The 19,368-nt window shown below is 41.7% G+C and overlaps 1 protein-coding gene across 1 annotated transcript in view; it reads right to left on the bottom strand.

The window, feature by feature from the left end:
• The window catches only part of LOC133447314 (GDNF family receptor alpha-4-like), a 74,990-nt gene that overhangs the window by 31,527 nt on the left and 24,095 nt on the right, over positions 1-19,368 (bottom strand). The window contains exon 2 of the mRNA XM_061725961.1: positions 4,947-5,243. Within this exon, the coding sequence (XP_061581945.1) occupies positions 4,947-5,243 (297 nt within the window). The remainder of the gene's footprint in view (positions 1-4,946; positions 5,244-19,368) is intronic.

A 19,368-nucleotide genomic window follows, 5' to 3' on the forward strand; every position in this document is an offset into this window, starting at 1 on the left:
ATTTACAAATGCATATATTAATATATATTGCGATGATGAGCTAATACTGGTGAATATGGTGAGTTGTTTGGGATTGTTCTTTTGTAAATACTGTTTACCAATCACTTTTGTGGTCATTGTTTGAAATAAATTCATTCATTCATAATGTGTGAAAACAAGAGTGTAAAAAAAAAAGAGGAATGTGTCTAAAAATATCTTCTAACTTCCCGGGACACAGAAAGCCAGACCTGATTGAAGGCATGAAGATGAGCATGAATGGATTTGTCATGCTGACGTTCTTAGCTGGAGGAGGCTGGATGTGCATGTGGGAATATCAGCCCCTGTGGTGCAGGGTTGCTTGAAGAACATTTTGAACTCATCCTCCCTCCCGAGTGATTAAGAACATGTAAAACTATGAAAAACCTAAATATCGCCAAGACAACCCCGTTGTGGAAACAATCAGAACCACGTGTGGCCCCGACCTGTTTGGATTGTGTGACCGAGTTCTTCCACGTTCCTGGCCGGCACTTTAGTTGTTGCTCGACTGGGATCGGCTGCCTGGCTAGGCCTGTGTTGAAAAAATCGGTTTTCCGATTCAAAATCGATTCTCATATTAATTCCTAAAAATCGATTTGTATGTCTAAAGATCAATTTATTTTTTTTTATATTTTTTTTTCATCATTACAACTTTTGTTATTTTTTTGTTTATGCCCAAAAAAGGAATGTTTTGTTGGACACAAGAATAACTGGTGCCATGTTTTTGCCTTTAAATATATTTAAAGGTATGAAAACATTAAAGTTTTCAGTTATAATTGCATAAATTGTTTATATTTCATTACTTTATACACTGTCTTGGGGTTACATTTGCATAAAATGCTGAAAACCAAATTCTCAAAAATTTGAACAGAAATAGACCAAAAAATGGAACAAGTAAAAACGGAATGTGGGAAAAACTATAAGCGATTTCATCCGTCTCTGTTTCCTCCCTGGATCTGTTTGATAATTCTACATGATGTTTCTGAAAACAGTTCTATCAGCATTCTGGGAGCTGATTGGTCCTTACAGCATCATTAGCTGCCAATACTTGCTGTTTAATCTCAATATAATACTAGTAGTAATATGTTGCAGAACTACAGTCATATCATTCATGCAACAGCTGAAAAAACAGTTTTAATAACACTAACCCAAAACAATATCGGAATCAAATCGAATCAAATCTTGATAATCGATTCTGAATCTTAAGAATCGTAATCGAATCAATTCTTGACATTTGAATGGATCCCCAGCCCTGTGCCTGGCCCTGCCTGGGGGTTTTCCTGTTCCTGATTTCCCTGCATGTTGGTCAGTCTGGTCCTTCTCCTCCCCAGCTAATCAGTGGTGTGCGACCTTCATCTGAACGCCGGCTCTCCAGTCATCATTTGCAGATGTTGAACAGCGTGCCACTTTGACTGTTGACTTTCTGATTGTTGGTGATGATTCTGCCATATACTCTTGTTTAGGAACTGTTCAGGGTTGGATTGTATTTGGTTCTTTGGTTTTGGTAAACCTTTCTACCACTTGATTCTGTTGAGGCATTGTGACACCGTTGCTGACCTGAGGCCCCAGCTTCCTACCCCCTACAGGGCCCACACCGTTGAAGTGGCCTCACCACAGACTTAAACCACGGGAATGCCATATAATGAAGTTCCTGACTGACTGATATGTTAATACCTATTCATTTGGCCACAGACTTGAATAACGAGAACACCCTATGGGGTAGTTTGCAACTTACTGATATTCATGACTATGCCCGAGGACGGCATTTGGCCACAGATCAATCTGACTTTAAATACCCTTTAATTGCTTTTTGTCTTTCACCTTTGGCTTGTTGATTCCTGCCTTTTGTGCTTTGAACTTACTGTATAAAAAGTCATGATTTCAGCCATTCTGGGTCAGCACACCAACTCAGACCCGATCTTTGTGGGTCTGCTCACCGCCGGCTTACTGAATAAAACTCACTACACCACAGCAGACTTCTGAACTGGATTTTATATTATTCCTCAACAATTCCTTGTTTGAGGCCTCTATTTTTGTATGTGGCTGGCTTTCTGTTTTGTTTGTGATATGGTTGTAGATGAATGTCTGTTTACTCCAGCGTATGCTGCCTGTCTAATGCTACTTCCCCCGAATGAGCCGAGTTGTAACAGCTGTAAAAACCTTGTAACGCTTTCTTGAGGTGGTTTTTCAGACGTGTCGACATTCCAGTTTGGAGCAAGAGTGTGATGGAGACACTTTTATCACATTTGTACATCTCCGTGATGACTGGATGTAACGTTGGTCATATTACCAGAAAGAAAGCCCGATGGTGCGCTACGTGGACAGAGGAGGAGACGTTTTTGAGATTAACTGAATAACCCACTGATTCTGGCAACAGCAGGAGCGGCAGTCGCAATAATTTGTCTAAAACTAAATATGCTTCCGTCCATCTTCTTCAAAGTCGAGATGTTCTTCGCAGGACGAAACTATAGAATTACATCCATGAAAAGAAGTCTCCAAGGACATGCTATTTCACGAGATTACGTCCATTCACACTGTTGAATGGAACCACTGTGAAACACTTCATCATTAAATGTGGTGAGAAGATGGGGCAACACCACAACTAGTGTAGTCCCGATCAATCGGCCACCCAATCAATCGGGCCCGATCACGTCATTTTTAAAAGATCGGTATTGGCCAAAAAAGTATTGGGACATACCTAGTTATTAATGTTTTTAATATATATATACATTTTCAAATCATTTTATAATTGTATTTAACAACTGTATTTAACAATACAGACAGTTGATGTGTGTTTACAAGATATTGACCTTTGTGTGTGGGGGGGGAGAAGTGTGGCTAACAGAAAGCTAACAACAGCTAGCCTACGCTCAGATAAACAGAGACAATGTCTGAAGTGTGGAAAACCTATAAACTTGAAAGTGAAGGCAGCCAACAGACAAATGCAATGTTTGCCAGGCGGACATTTCGCCTGGAGGAACAAACAGGTCTTCGTTCAATACGACAAACCTTATTCACAACTGAAGACCTAGCATGAAAAGACAAAGCTGTGTCCCAATTCAGGGGCTGCGTCCTTCGAGGGCTGGATTTAAAGGCCGATTACGTCACAGCGGCGCGCCGAAGGCTGTCCCATTTGGAAGGCTCCTTCAAATGCAGCCCACAGATGCAGCCTTCTTTTCCCACTGTTTGAAGGATCCATCGTTGTATCCTCCGCCACCATATCCCAAGATTCATTGCGCACAGTCAGAAAAATATTTATTTCCAGAAAAATATTTTCAGATTCAAATTTTTTCAGAAAAATATATTACCGGTATTTCCGCCGGCGCCAGCGGACACGCCTCTCTTCCTCCTCCAACAAAATGAAAAACAAAAAAAAACAAAAACAAAACTTCTGGCTCCATTTCTTTTTTTTTGGTTCTTTCTTTCTTTTCTATCATGTTTTCTTTCTTTCTGTCTATCTTGCTGTCTGTCTATCTTTCTTTCTTTCTACTTTGTTTAGTGACGTAGGACAAGGGTGGGAACAGCTGGTGACGCAACCAGGAAATCCCCCACAGGCTAGACCGTCACATTTCACTAGCGTCCGTCCAAGCCAAGTACGGCCTTCGCGGTCTTCGAAGGCGTGGCCTACGAAGGCCGCGTCCTCAGAAGGACCAGAACCTGAATTGGGACACACCTATCGTGAGTCCGTCACCGCAACCGAGGCTAGTCAACCGACAATCAAAGAAAGTTTTAAAAAGAAAGAAAATCTGTCGGAGAAAAGTGACTGTAGTGTTATGTAAATGATTATCAGTCACTCGTTAATCATCTTTTGGTCACTTTATTGACTCTGGTGACAACACAGGGGTGACGGACTGCTATTTTGCGGGCTGGTGTTACGGTCTAAACGGTCCGTCTCTGAACAACCACACTTGGTTCCTACGCTCTGCGTAACATCATTACAACACAGTGACAGAAAACTATAACAGCCGAGGTGAATAGCTGCTGTTATTCATTTCATGCTGTTGAGAATTCTGCACCAAAATCCAAAATGTATTTTAATTTTCTTATTGATTGTGATTGTGAGTTTGGCTGGATGTCATTCAACTTTTGAACCTAGTAGGTAAACTACCTCTTTTGAAGTGAAATGTATTTATTTTTATTATTGCACTATTCTGCACTTTTTGTTTTAGTTTACAATTTCATGTTTATCCATTTTATGGCACCAGTGCTGATAAGTTTCTTTTTGATCAATTCAATTCAATTCAATTCAATTTTATTTATATAGCGTCTAATACAACAGATGTTGTCTCTAGACGCTTTACAGAGACCCATACCCAGAACCTAAACCCCCGAGCAGTTATTACATAAACAATGGCAGGTAAAAACTCCCCTAGTGGGAGAAAAACCTTAAGCCAAACAGTGGCAAGAAAAACTCCCCTTTAGGAGGGAAGAAACCTTGAGCAGGACCTGGATCATCAGGGGGGGACCCTCCTGCCGAGGGCCAGACTGGTGGGTCAGGGACGGCAACAGCACAGCAGGCAGGTGGTCCAATGATGCAGTCAGTGAAAAGAAATATATGTCCATGTTGGAGAGAACAATAATGGACAATAAAAGAAACTTGGGACAATTTGAGCTTTAGACCTCTTTTTTTTTTACTTAATTCATTACCAAAATGTATCTGATCGGGAAAAAGTATCAGAATTGTATCGGGAACCAAAAAAAGTGATCAGATCGGGAAAAATCGGGATCGGCTGATACTCAAACTCAAGTGATCAGGATCGGATCGGGAGCTAAAAAATCCTGACTGGAACAACTCTAACCACAACAACTACTGGATACAGGTGAGTGCAGCATGCCAACATCTTTAACTTAATACGTAATCTTTCATGCTTTAATGTTACAACAGGAAAGAGTGGATCTAAAGTTGATTCTTCAACAAAGGTGTGACTGACCTGGCAGAAGACGCACCCTCCAGTATATACGGAGGCAGCGCTCCTCCTTGCGGAAGCCCCGCTGGCACTTGCAGGCCAGGAGAGAGGGGTGTTTGGCCAGCAGAGCGTCCTGTCGCTCCAAACACTCGGACGCCACCTGTTCCCCTAACAGAGTGACGGCCGCGTCGGCCGCACACAGCTCCAGGCCGCGGTACAGCGCCTCACACTGGGGGTCGGCAGAGCACACGCGATGGGCTTCAACACAGTCAGTCGCAGGCGGAGACACGGGGAACTTCTGCGTCCAGGACGGCAGCACACCTGAAAAAAGAGAGAGGACAAGGACAAACATGGATGCAGTAGGAATGGTTAAGGGCCAATTCCAATACACCCCCTACTTTCTACCACTAGCCCTCACCCACTACCACTTGACCCTAAAAATGAAGCCACAGGCGTAGGTCCCTTGTAATCTTCCCTAGGGATTGGGACACCACTTGCTACGTCACTTCGTGGTTTACGTTCGGGTACGTAAGCGACTGCGTAGTTACGTTTGCACATACGTCACACCATATCAGGAAGCCCAGAGATAAAAGCTGTTTTAATTTCAGCTGTAGCACTGTTAATTATGGAGGATTTTTTGTGCCAAAATTAAATAAATAAATACATCATTAATTAATTAAATTGGGAATGAAATATATCATTAATTAATTAAATGTGTCATTAATTAATTAAATTTAGAATGAAATATGTCATTAATTAATTAAAATACAATTCATTTTAAGTAAAAATATATATTTATTGTTTCAGCATTTAATTAATTAATGACACATTTAATTAATGATTTCGTGTTGCGTGTGAATCATGAAATGTAAAACTGCATTTAATTAATTAATGACACATTTAATTAATGATTTCGTGTTGCTGAATCATGAAATGTAAAACTGCATTTAATTAATTAATGACACATTTAATTAATGATTTCGTGTTGCTGAATCATGAAATGTAAATGTAAAACTGTCAGTTTCACTCGTCAAACTCAGTGGGCGGAGCTAATGCAAATCTAGTGGAATCCACCATAGACATCATATAGAACACTATTCTATATGATGTCTATGGAATCCACTGCTTTGGTCTGTACGGAGCCCTGGAGGTGACATGGAAATTATTATTGTTATCTCGTGCGCACGACTTTTTATCTCATGCCATTCACTTCAACATATACAGCTATTGATGCCAAGCATTTATCTAGTCGTCGAAGTCCGATCTCGGGAAACTGGCTTCACAAACGACGTTTTAAAAGTGGAACTATTTCCAGAGGCGGAGTTGACACAAAGTGCTTCGACATTGTCACGTGAGCGTGCTGGACCAATCAGAGTGTTCGCTGGTCCAAGATCGCTGCCTACAGTGCTGATTTTATTTGTAGAAATAAGCTTTAAATTGCACTAAAATGACTACAAACAATGTTATATGTAAACGAAAATTAATCTGAATTATAAACCTAAGAGACCTGCTGAAACAGTGATAATTCTGTCATTAGATAGAACATTAGACCGTGATGATTCTGTCATAGGGGTTCTCCCTAATGATGGAAATATAATACCCATATGCTCAAAACCTATGTTAAACCTGCAATAATAACATGTTTTCTATTTTCTATTTTAATAGAGTTGTATTATAGTTATTATATATATATATATATATATATATATATATATATATATATATATATATATATATATATATATATATATAGTTATTATATATTATTATAGTTGTAATATTTCTGGTTCGTTTTGTTAACTCTGAGCTTTGTTGGTTGGTTTGTTAGTTTGCTGGTGGTTTTGTTCTGAACACTTTTCTCTGTTTCTCATTTTGCTGGGACGTCGGGTCTCTCCGCCGGGACACAACTTTTGCGGTATGCGTTCATTGTTGTGTCTAAAAATGATGCGCAGTGCCGACCAATCAGAAACGGTACAGATATTTTGGGATTTTTTTATATATATAAAAGAAATACATGACTTCACACAATACACGCGCTGGGTGACGCCTCCGCTCCGACGTCGTTGCTACGGCAACCCGTCAGATCAGTCAATGATGTGGCCCAGTCTGAACAGAGCCAGATCCGATTTGGACACTTGCTAAAAACAGTGTGGACAGTCAGCCCTGAAAATCGGATATGAGAAGGAATCAGATATGAATCAGATTTGCCTGCAGTCTGAACGCGGCCCTAGTTTATCGGAATGTGTCCCGAAGCCCTGCAACAATCCATTATGTGGATTCGATTTGCCTTGACTTGATGTGCAGGGGAACCAATCAGGTGTTTGGAATCCGCCCACTGAGTTTGACGAGTGAAACTGACAGTTTTACATTTACATTTCATGATTCAGCAACACGAAATCATTAATTAAATGTGTCATTAATTAATTAAATGCAGTTTTACATTTCATGATTCACACGCAACACGAAATCATTAATTAAATGTGTCATTAATTAATTAAATGCTGAAACAATAAATATATATTTTTACTTAAAATGAATTGTATTTTAATTAATTAATGACATATTTCATTCTAATTTTAATTAATTAATGACACATTTAATTAATTAATGATATATTTAATTCCCAATTTAATTAATTAATGATGTATTTATTTATTTAATTTTGGCACAAAAAATCCTCCATAGTTAATATGCCACTTTGTTAAGTTTTAATATTTTTTCAGGTGTAAAAGTAACCGTTAAGATCCCCAACCTGGGCTCAGTTTATCCAAATAATGGCTGTTAAGAAACTTGATCCGTTTTTTTCGGGGGATGAGAAGAGCCGCCGGCTCGGGGGCTGATTTATGGTTCCGCGTTAAATTGACGCGTAGCCTACGCCGTAGGTTACGCGGTGACGCGCACCGTACGGCGCGCGTCACCGCGTAACCTACGCCGTAGGCTCTGTGTTGGTGTAACGCGGAACCATAAATCAGCCTTTATTCTGGCGAGATCTGAAAAAATGAGCAAGCGAGTGATTATGTACATTCACTGAGTGAATATTATGAAAGTAAAATATATATTTCTCGATAGAAATGTACTCAAAATGCATTTTTATGCAGAAACTAATTCAAAATATTGATTTTATTCACTAAAAAATAAGAAATGTCCGCAATGTTTTTTTGTTTGATTCAGTCTGCAAATAATGACGTAAAGCATTCTGGGAAATTTCTCTAGCCCTCGGTCAGCGAGTCAGCATCTGAAATCCCTCGCTCTGAAGGGCTAGATTCATACACACTAGCCCCCGTTATGTCCACTACCCCTAGATGAAAAGAGGAATTGGGACACCACTACCCTCACGGGAACGCGCAAAATTTAGAGGTAGGGCTGAAAAGTAGGACTAGGGGGGGGGTTGGGACTGGCCCTAAAGGTATGACCTTGTGGTTGTAGTGAATGACATAAAGCGCTTGATACTTCATCAATAAAGCAACTTGTCGAGGGAGCCGTCCGTCTTTTATTTCTTGGAATTTTATCTATTCTCTTTTTTGCAGCCTGTATGAACCCAATATATTTTATGTGCTTTCTTTTTTTAAGACACTTTATTTATCCCCAAGGAGCAATTGGGGACTGTGCTTTTAACCCACCAGTGGTTGCACGAGGAGCAGTGGGCTGCTGGGGAGCCCACTGCTCCTCGTGTTTATTCTCTGGAAGAGGGGGTCAGATCAAAGAAGATCAACAGAGACCCAGTTAGTAACAGCCACATCCTCCCCTCAGGACTCTCACCACCTCAAAGGTCAGCAACGTCAAGGCAGCTTGCCATTAGACCTTTATTTTTACCCTGCAAAAGATACCAGCTGCCCCAATTCCACTGAAGCTAACTGATTTAGCTGTGGAAGGTACAGTAGCTGTTCTGGCTCTGGCGCCATTAGACCCGTTATTCAGAAATGCACAGTCCTGCATCCTAGTGTGGCAGTTTCAACCTCTGAAACAACAGTGCTCTGGATTCAGGTGAAATGTACAACTTTTCTATGGAATGGTAACGAGTTTTGACGCAGTACACCTCTGCAGAGGAAGAGGAGGAAACTGAAAGCGCTCCCTTTAAACTTAGTTTCATACATTGATGTGTCGTCTCTGTCTTCGTTTACCGACCTGGGTAAAATATTTTACTCCACCATTTGTATATTCCCTCATTGAAGGGCTCGGTCTCTTCGTTGCAGCTAAATAGAGTTCTTGTGTACAATGTGGTTGGTTTTTTAAGACATGTAACATACAGTGAAATGCATTTACATGAAGTGATTATTTTCCTGATGACTTTGTTCTTACAGTTGTTTCATGCAATACCAAAGGGTGCACATAAAGTTGATTATAATCAGTGATTGATAGGTGCCTGTGGAGGCACCTGCAAATTGCTCTGCAGGAGCTGAACATCAAACGTGAAAGCGCTTTTGCTTTTGTTAATTGAGTGCATTTTCAGTGTCTCTCTCAAACCTCAGACTTAGCATCATTTAAGCACCTGAGTTATTATCCCAAACTGTTGAGGTGTGAGTTCTATTATTTTCTTTGTCAAACATCCCCGCATACACACACACACACACACACACACACACACACACACACATACACACATACACACAGAATGAATGTTGTGACACTTAGTATGAAACAAATAATTAAACATTAAATGCAGGTACAACCAGTACTCGAGTTGTAAAATAAATCAGGGGGGTGATGGATTTTATCATATGGGGACAGATAATTTGTGCTGATTACAAATAATATAATATATTACAAATAATAGCAGTGACCAAAACACCTGCAGAAATACTGCAGGAATGACATAGCAGCAGTTAAATGCAGCCTTCTGTAAGCTTTAAATATCCACTGGGCTTACATCAAATACATCAAAACACAACAATAAAAAACACTTTTCTGAACTTATCAATATGACTCTGTCCTTCACAGGATAAGTAACATGGATCACTGCAAAAACTCACAATCTTAACAAGAATATTTCTCTTATTTCTAGTTAAAATGTGTCATTTTAGTAAAAAAATCTCAGTACACGTAAAACAAGACTCATCACTGGAAAAAACAACAATTTTCACCTGTAGATTTTCACTCACACACAGAAGATAAATCTTGTCCCACTGGCAGATTTTTCTACTTATTTCAAGTGAAAATGTACTTGAAACTGTTGTCAAATAAGTTATTTTTCTGGTGTTATTTTTCTGGTGATGACTCTAAATGTTGAAATATCAGTAAAACCACATTCATTGAAGAAATTACATAAGGGATGGAAAGGAGGGATGGCAGTTTTACTGGGGGGATGATTTGGACCGTTTTTATTTCAGTGGGGGATGCCATCCCCCTCATCACCCCTCAACTTGAGTCCTGCCTGCCACCATGGACCATGTCCAGATATTGTTTCATTCAACATAGAGACATGGTTCAATAAAGTTCTCCAGAAAGAGTCGCCACATGCTGATGCTGTTTTGCTGATACGGCTGTTAAGGTTCCAAGTTAAACTCAATGGTGCGCAACGCTGACATAAAGACCCTGTGGACTGCTGACAGGATAGAGGCGCTTCACAGAAATCCCCATATGAAGACTCAATAAACTGGCCTTTTTTTTGGACATACAAAGCTACGAGCAGCAGCTATTTCTTTACTTTGATGAGCTGCCTTTATGCAACTATGAGAGCATGCATAACCTGCCATGGGCACTTCAAGCAGTACTGAAGCGTCTCTGTCTGTTTCTGTGGAGATCACGATGATAATAGCCACAATACCCCACTTCACTTCGGTGGAACTACGTGCACTGACATACAAAATGCCCTCAACCCATGTCAGGTCACAGTGCACTGTACCATTTGATGGAAGAACACCGTACAGAGGAACTGCACTTCCAACTCCCCACTTCTGAGAGACTTGGCCGATGCTCTAGTTTTCAGTTAGATTTCCTTGACAGAGCTTGCATTGTTTGCAGCTCTAAGTTTATCCAAAAGGAGCCCTGATTTCTTAAAGTGAAGCTGCTTTAATTAGCAATGGTGAAAAAGAGAAATCTACAGCTGACATGTGCAAAGGGACGTTCAGAGAGGTACTTTGAGGACAGCAAAAATGTCACACGGGGAGGAGAAATAGTGGAACGGAAAGACTGATTGAAAAGGAGAAAGTTAGGAGAGCTGGAGAGAGGAAGAGAGATAAACGTAGAGGCGGAAAGCACAAGTACCAATGTGAACCTTGATGGGATAGACCTGTGCACAGTATGAAGCACAATCAGCATGAACCACCGAAAATGATGTTCTTAGAATCACACAAAGCTGCACAAATACACACACACACACACACCATCAACAAATAACAACACATAGGCGCGCACATACATGGCCACCCTGAGAAGGACCTTTTTATGTGTGTGTCCTGCTGGGAGGGAGACTGGGAGGTACAGAACCCATCATTATTACCAGAACACAATACTGCACAACCACCGGGGAAGGGGCGGAGGGGCCAAAGCAATCTGTCTGAGACGCACAGCCGCACACACGCAAGTCCACGCACACATCTCAGTGTCAGAGTAAAGTGGCTGAGGGAGCATAAACAGCTTAACATTCAGTGCCAGATCAGTAGACAGTATGTAAATTGAATACTGAGTGTGCTGATGAAAGACTAACCACATACATAAAACATTGTAGGTTGAACAAACAGCCTTTGTGCAGCACTGCATCCCAACACTCCACCACATCTCTACGTTTGTGGACACGTCGGACTGGCCGCTCGGCACAGCCAGCTTGACTCGCGGTCCTCCTCTCCCCTGCCAGCATCACATCATCATCCACTCATTTCCAGCACAGCGTTTTCCCCCATGACGTGTTCGGGTCACACACTCCTAGCTGGGAACATTTCCAACACAGACGCACCAGAGAGGCTTTGATTGAGATGCGTAGAGGGAGTTTAGCCTCTGAATGTAATGTACTGGCTCTGCCAGGTGAGTCGCCCTGACTCACCTGCCAAGAGTCGCCCTGAGAGCCAGGCTGCAAAATGCCACATTAGAAGCCAAATCGCACGTGTTAACCATGGCCACCTATCTGAAATCAAAGCACGTGCACAAAGCACAAAGGAACTTCCCAGTCTTGTTAAGGTTGAAATCATTTCTAAAATCATCACAACCATAATACTCGTCAGATTCTAATGGCGCTTTTCCACTAGTACCTACTCAACCCAACTCGACTCGTCTCGCCTCAGTTTGGTTCTTTTCCACTAGGGGTCTAACGAGCCGAGTAGATACTTTTCTGTAACTATTCTGCCGAGGTTCTAAGCGGCTGAGTCGGCTGTATCTGACATCATCACACTACAGGCCACCGATTGGTCGGGGGGTTGGAGTCAGACGTCTGAGTCAGGAGGAGGAAATCAGAGAAAGAGACTCTGACGGATTCTTGTTCATTTTATTCGACCAGCAACGCCAGCAAAAGTCTATTTCATGATCCAACTCTTGCCACTTTTCCACTAGTCTTGCCTGAGCCCGGCTCGTCTCGGCGCGGCTCCACCCGTGTGTTTTTGCACTGCCAGGAGAGAAGTGGGGGGCTGGGGTGAATCTGCTGTGACGTACTCGATTGCGCAACCGCTTTGTTCATGTCGGCACTGATGAGAAATCAGCTGGAGCCGCGAGCGGCTGAGAAAAAAACAGCCCGTCTACATCCCTTTTTTAATTCTCTCCTCAGCCACCAGGTTTATGAACATCTGCACCTCAGAGTGGGATCACCAAACAGACGTTTGTGCTGTATAATAAAATCGCCGCGAGTCGCCTCGCGCTGACTCCCGCTTCCTGATTCAAACGTTTGACGGCCCCGCCCCCCCGACCAATCAGAGGCGTGGAGGGTGGTGACGGCCCCGCCCCCCCGACCAATCACTGGTATCACAACTTGTAACCCTCTACAATCAACTCATAACATTTCAAACACCTTCAGTGATAAAATAGTTCAGAGATAAAGACACTAAGTAACAGGTAATTGTGTAATGTATTTTATCATACATATTTTTAATAGGGCCCGAGCACTTACAGTGCGATGGCCCTATTGTATCTGTAGGATTTTTTTTTCTCGTTTTTTTTTTTTTTCCAACCAAAGGAGGGCCTTTTTTTCGCCCTAAACGTGCCCCAAAAGTCACTCAAATTTTGCATGCAAGCCAGGCCTGCGAAAAATTTGATATTTCATGGTTTGCATTATGGGCGTGGCCTAATGGCTCAACAGCGCCCCCTAGACAACTTTGTGCCTCAAGCCCCACAATACGGTTTGACGTACATGCACGAAAATCGGTACACGCCAGTATCATGGCACAACTTAAAGAAAAGTCTCTTGGCACCATGGCCCAAACCGAATAGGAAGTCGGCCATTTTGAATTAATTGTGTAATTTTGGCGCAATTTATGACATTCCTAATTTAAATTTAAATTCTATATTTAATGGTTTCCATTAATGGGCGTGGCCTAACGGCTCAACAGCGCCCCCTAGAATACTTTTCTCTGCCATAACTTTTGAATGGTTTGACATAAAGAGTCGTGGGTGGTGTCATCGGACTCGGTATTGAGTCCTTGACCATAATTGGTGAAAATTAGCCCCGCCCCTTCTTCTGATTGGTTGTCCCTATTTTCTGCTATAACTTTTGATTTGTTTGACATAGAGATTTGTGGGTGGTGTCATCGGACGCTGTATTGAGTCCTTGACCTTCGTTGGCCTGAATTAGTCCCGCCCCTTCTTCTGATTGGTTGTCCCTATTTTCTGCTATATCTTTTGAATGTTTTGACATAGGAAGTCGTGGGTGGTGTCATTTCTGATATGCTTACGGGGGACGGTGGCCATGAGTGCGAGGGCCCGTTCATCGCTGCTTGCAGCTTTCATTATTATTGTCATCTCAGCTCTGTCACTGCTCCAAATACCACACCAGGAATACTGCATGAGAAGTCTCTGCTCTCCTTCACTTAGCCTTCTTTCCAAACACACATAGGAATGTACATAAGATTTAAGAAGACTCCCTCTACAGTACAGCAGGCATGGGCGCTGACATCTGAGCACTACAGGTCTCGCCTAAATAATGTAATTCATTGATAAAGATCAGGCATCTTTTTGGCTGCAACTAGTTCTTGCTATGATGGCCATTAGTGAAAGCAATGCAGTACATTATAACCTGCGTCTGTTTCCTGCTGATAGCCGATGAAGGAGCAAAAAAATTCAATCTTTTCAAATGCAAAAATACTTGATTTATCCCCAAAGGGAAATTAATTGTTGCAATAGTCATTTCAGTCTCTTCAAACATTCATTGTGGGGGCGTATTGCTGTGTGTGTGTGTGTGCGTGTGTGCGTGCGTGCGTGCGTGCGTGCGTGCGTGCGTGCGTGCGTGCGTGCGTGCGTGCGTGCGTGCGTGCGTGCGTGCGTGCGTGCGTGCGTGCGTGTAGGGGTAGGGGTAGGGAATCTCCTGCAGGATCTCCTCTGTGTTGCAGTAGATCTGCAGAAACCTTTGATTGCAGACTGTTGTTGAGTCACTGTGCTGTGAAGAGGGTGTTCAGAGTTCCCCGTGAACTTTCATGAAGCACCCTTCTTCACACAATCATCAGATTAAATTATTGATATGTAACAAGACTGAAAGCAAGAGCCTGCAGCTGCAGCTCAAACACTTTTCTCTTCAGTTTCCGCTTACTGCTGGAACAATAAGACTAGATGGTGCAGCCTATTATCCTGGGAAACACCAGAGGACAGAACATGGACATTGTTTTCTTTTCTTTTTTTCTTTTCTAACTTAACCTGTCCATTCTCCTAAACAGCCGATCATCTGTTGCTGTGTGTGTCTTTAAAGGTATAGTCTGTGATCGTATTCAAAAACATTTATTGTTATACTGGGTGAAATGGTCCTTCCATCCTGGGAGTAGCAGTGAATAATGTGTTCAGACAAAGGAAAGAAAAAAATCCGACCTCTCTGACAGCTTTAATCCTGTAAAAACTCTGACCAATCTGTTATTTGCGGTCCGAATGAAATTGGTCAGAGGATCAGAGGATTGGCAGGGGGGAAAGAACCAATCAGATGCCTTCATTTTAAGTCCCGCCCACGCCCCCCGCTGTCCCATGCGCGCACTCGTCTCGTCTCCCTGCTCCCAGCCTGCCTCCAGCCCCCCGTGTCCACTCGTTTTCGGCTCAGAGTGTCCCAGTGTAATTGAGATTAAGGTGGAAAAGTTACATAGTGCTGCTTTAAGACACACTGCTGAAATTCACGCCCATGCTGTGAAGTGTATATGAAGCGCTCTGAAGCCTTGAGACCAGTGTCACCAGAAAAGCACCGGTGGGTTCATTCAAACACCACACTCACTTTCAGGTCCAGTTTGCTTGAAGGAAAAAGGATGCATGCTTGGAGGGGCTGCAGGAACAAGGCTTCCATCTTCTGTTGATTTTTTACATATTGGAGAATGATTCATTGAGATAAAACATTAGTGATCCCAATTTCACGCTGCATTTGTAAATAAGGATTTGTTTTTAAATTGCTTGCCTGGGTAAATAAAGGTTAAATAAAAAAAATAACCGAATTATCAAGGCAGTTGATGGCAATTAACATAATTAACATCAGCTGAAATGATGAGAAAAATACACAACAGAACGATAACTTGGCATTTGTGTTGTAAGTACGTATTATTTTGTGAAGGGTCAAAGTTCTCCTTTGGCTTTGGAAAAGGAAAAGAAAAGAATGGAAAAATACATGTTTGAATCAATTATCTGAAATCTCAAAAAGGTTCAAAGGCAGTTTCCAATATGCAGTCCATGATTCATGAGTGGAAAATATCCCAAGAGACTCTTCTCAAGAATGGATGTCCTGGCAAGTTCACCCCAAGGCTAGATACAGTCCAGCGTTCAGAGAAACTTTGAAAACACAACAGCGACATGTCAGACTCTGCGGCTCCCAGTGGCCATGTTAAACCTTCAACTTCATGACGGAAGAGTTACTGCAAAAAAGTCTGATATCTCTAAACATGAAACACAGCAGGATAGCTTAGGGTTGCAAAGCTGCATCGGAACAAACATAAGATTGCTGGAACAATATCCTTTGCAGACTCAAGACCAAAGTGGTACCCAGCAATCATTGCTCATGAACTGATCAGGAACTTTACAATCAAACTGGCTCATGCAACAGAAGAGAATCGGGGTGAGACAGTGGCCCAGTCTGAAATGTTGTGGGAGAAACCTTCAGAGAGCTGTGTTTAAACTAGTGCTGTCGGGCGATTAAAGAAATTAATCTAATTAATTACAGGATTTATAATTAACTAATCTCATTAATCGCATTTTAATCTCATATCTGCTAAAGCTCCCCAAATAAAGAATTCAAATTCTAGGACATTGCAACATTGCAGTGCATGACTAATCAATTGAATACACTAAGAAGAGAAGATTTGAAATCCACATTTTTATTGGTGAAGTGTGTTTCATAAATGAAATTCAAAAGAAAAAGCTCAAGCACATCAGCAAACCAATTAGGCCAGGAGCATTATTCAAAAATGCAATAAAAATACCGTTAAATAAATGAAATTCAGAAATAAAATAAGGCTGAGTCTCAAATAGGCACTTAAGCAGACTCTCAATTCCAGATTAAAACTAAAGCTGACTCAATACAGCAATTCAAGTACTAGTAGCTGTAACGTTTACAGTGGAACTTGTCCAGACATGTTTAGCGTTTAAATGATAATTCAGGCTGGAGCAGCTCCGCTGATAGGAACATTGTTTTTTACAAAATGTACAAATCACAGCGTTCTTGTTGATAGTCCCGTCTTCTTTCTTTTTATACATAAACTTGCCGTTCAAAGGCCCCAGCAAAGATTTGCTCACCTCGCTGCAAAGTGGCCTACGGGTCCCTCAATGGGCCAAATTTCAAATGCTGCCGCATTTTGCCACTCATAATTAATTGTGATAATTTTCATAACGTGTTAATTAGCAGTGTAATTAATTAATCTAATTAACGCACTAAACTGACAGCCCTAGTTTAAACAAATCTCTGCAATCCTCAATTAACTCAAAGCAACACTGTCAAAAAGAGTGAAGTAGGGCCCTGGATAGCTCAGTGGGTTGAGGGGGCTCCATTTGAAGAGGCTCTAGTACGGTGGCCGAGACCCGCCATTGCTGAAAATAAAAGTAACGCTGCAAACAGAAACAAACGCAGCTGCAAATTAAATAAACACTGCAAATAAAAAGAAACGCAGCTGCAAATACAATAAACGCTTTGCAAATAAAATAAACGCTGCAAATATAAAGAAACCCCGCTGCAAATAAAATAAACGCTGCGGCAAATTTTTTTTTTAAAACGACGCAAATAAAAAGGCCACAACGGAAGTGAATTACCGGGGACTATTTTTGCCGATGCACTGGTGTTTTAACGTGAGAGGAGAAGAAGAAGACGAAGAGGACGTAAGTGAAAAGGAAGAAATAAGAACAGCGAGGAATAAGAAGAACAACGAACGAGAAAATAAGGGAAAAGGTTAGTGTTCAACTAACGTGAAATTAACGTACGTGTAATTTTTAATGTGCAACACAGGTGCATCGGCAAAAATAGTCCCCGGTAATTCACTTCCATTGTGGCTTTTTTATTTGGGTTGTTTTTTATTTTATTTGCAGCGTTTCTTTTATTTGCAGCAGCGTTTCTTTTTGTTTGCAGCATTTATTTTATTTGCTAAGCGTTTATTTAATTTGCAGCGGCGTTTGTTTCTGTTTGCAGCGTTACTTTTATTTTCAGCAATGGCGGGTCTCGGCCACCGTACTATAGTCCTCATCAGCAAACATTCCAGTCCCGGCCTGTTGCTCTATACAGCAATGCCCCCCTCTCTCTCTCTTCCACTTCCTGTCTACCTACTTTCTCAATAGTGGCCACTACTGCCACTAAAACTTAAAAAATAAGAGTGTAAAATGCTTTCACCATGGTAGGACAAACTGATAATGTCCTGCTGAATACAACCTCATTAAGTAAGTCTGTTTTTTTCCACCAAATAAGTACAATACAGTGTGTCACAAGCTGCTATACTGTACATATGAGGTTGCATTTACCCACTGAAAACAATGAATATCCAAACGGCCATCTGCACCTGCACTATGTGAACGTGCAGAAAAGTCTGGAGAGCTGCTCCAAAAAGACTTCTTAAGAGGGACTTTCACGTCGTGGTGAGTGCAGGACCCCGTCCTCGGTCATTGGTCCAGATTTTGAGCAAAGCTTGATTTCCCATTTTCCTACATCTCACCCAAGAGGAATATGTGTTTGAGTACACGCTATTTAAACTGATTTACTGGCAGTAGAGTCAGGGTCAGTTAGTGTTGGATTGATGAGCAGAGGATTAGATCCATGTGGAAAATAAATCACATCATCTCTATTGTTCCCATGGGGACATTCGTTAGGCAACCGGATGACGTAATGTCAAAGGCAATGTGCAGAGGGACAAAACAATGGTGGCTTTATCCCCATCCAGTGGCCCTATCAAAGAATACATTGTGGCAGACTGCGTTTACGCTGGCATACCCTCCCCTTTTCCCAGTGGACTCTGGGCACAAGTATTCTGTAATGAATGAAAATTAACACACAGACTGCAAACAATTTCAGCATTTGCTTGATTAATAACACCAATCTTGTCATGTTGTGTCAGAGAATTATGTGTGATAAAAGGTTTGGCTTATAGCATTGCAATAAAACCACTTTCATTTTTGTCATATTTCCAGTGAAGGGATATAAATGGAGTGATTTTAATTCATCTCTGTCCATTCACTGGCATCATATTCAAACTAAAATGATATTACAGTCAACTGGAATATCTGCAGTGTAGATGGTCCGGAAGAGACAATGGATGTTCACTATGCTGACCTTCTATTCATAAACATCACCAGAACTTGTTAAACCTGTTAGTCCTACACCGACTTGACTGGAGACGAACTGTTGAAGTTCTTAGATTGTTGGATCTCTGACTTAAGGCTGAGTTATGGTTCTGTGTCAAAACGACGCTGTGCCTACGCCATAGGGTACGCGTCGACGCGTACCACACGCCGTCACTGACGCCGTCACTGACCTGGCCGGGCCAGGCCGGTCTTGCGTGCAAAATTTGGTGACTTTTTGGGCATGTTTAGGGGGGCAAAAATGCCCTCCTTTTGTCAGAAGAAAGAAAGAAAAAAAAATCCTACAGATACAATAGGGCCTTCGCACTGAAGGTGCTCGGGCCCTAATTAAAGCTGCAAGCAGCGATGAACGGGCCCTCGCACTCATGGCCACAGCCCCCCATAAGCATATGAGAAATGACACCACCCACGACTTTCTATGTCAAACCATTCAAAAGTTATAGCAGAAAATAGGGACAACCAATCAGAAGAAGGGGTGGGACTAATTCAGGCCAATGAAGGTCAAGGACTCAATACAGAGTCCGATGACACCACCCATAAGTCTTTATGTCAAACCATTCAAAAGTTATAA

Source organism: Cololabis saira, chromosome 7 (assembly GCF_033807715.1).
Source record: "Cololabis saira isolate AMF1-May2022 chromosome 7, fColSai1.1, whole genome shotgun sequence".
NCBI classification, from domain to species: Eukaryota; Metazoa; Chordata; class Actinopteri; order Beloniformes; family Belonidae; genus Cololabis; species Cololabis saira.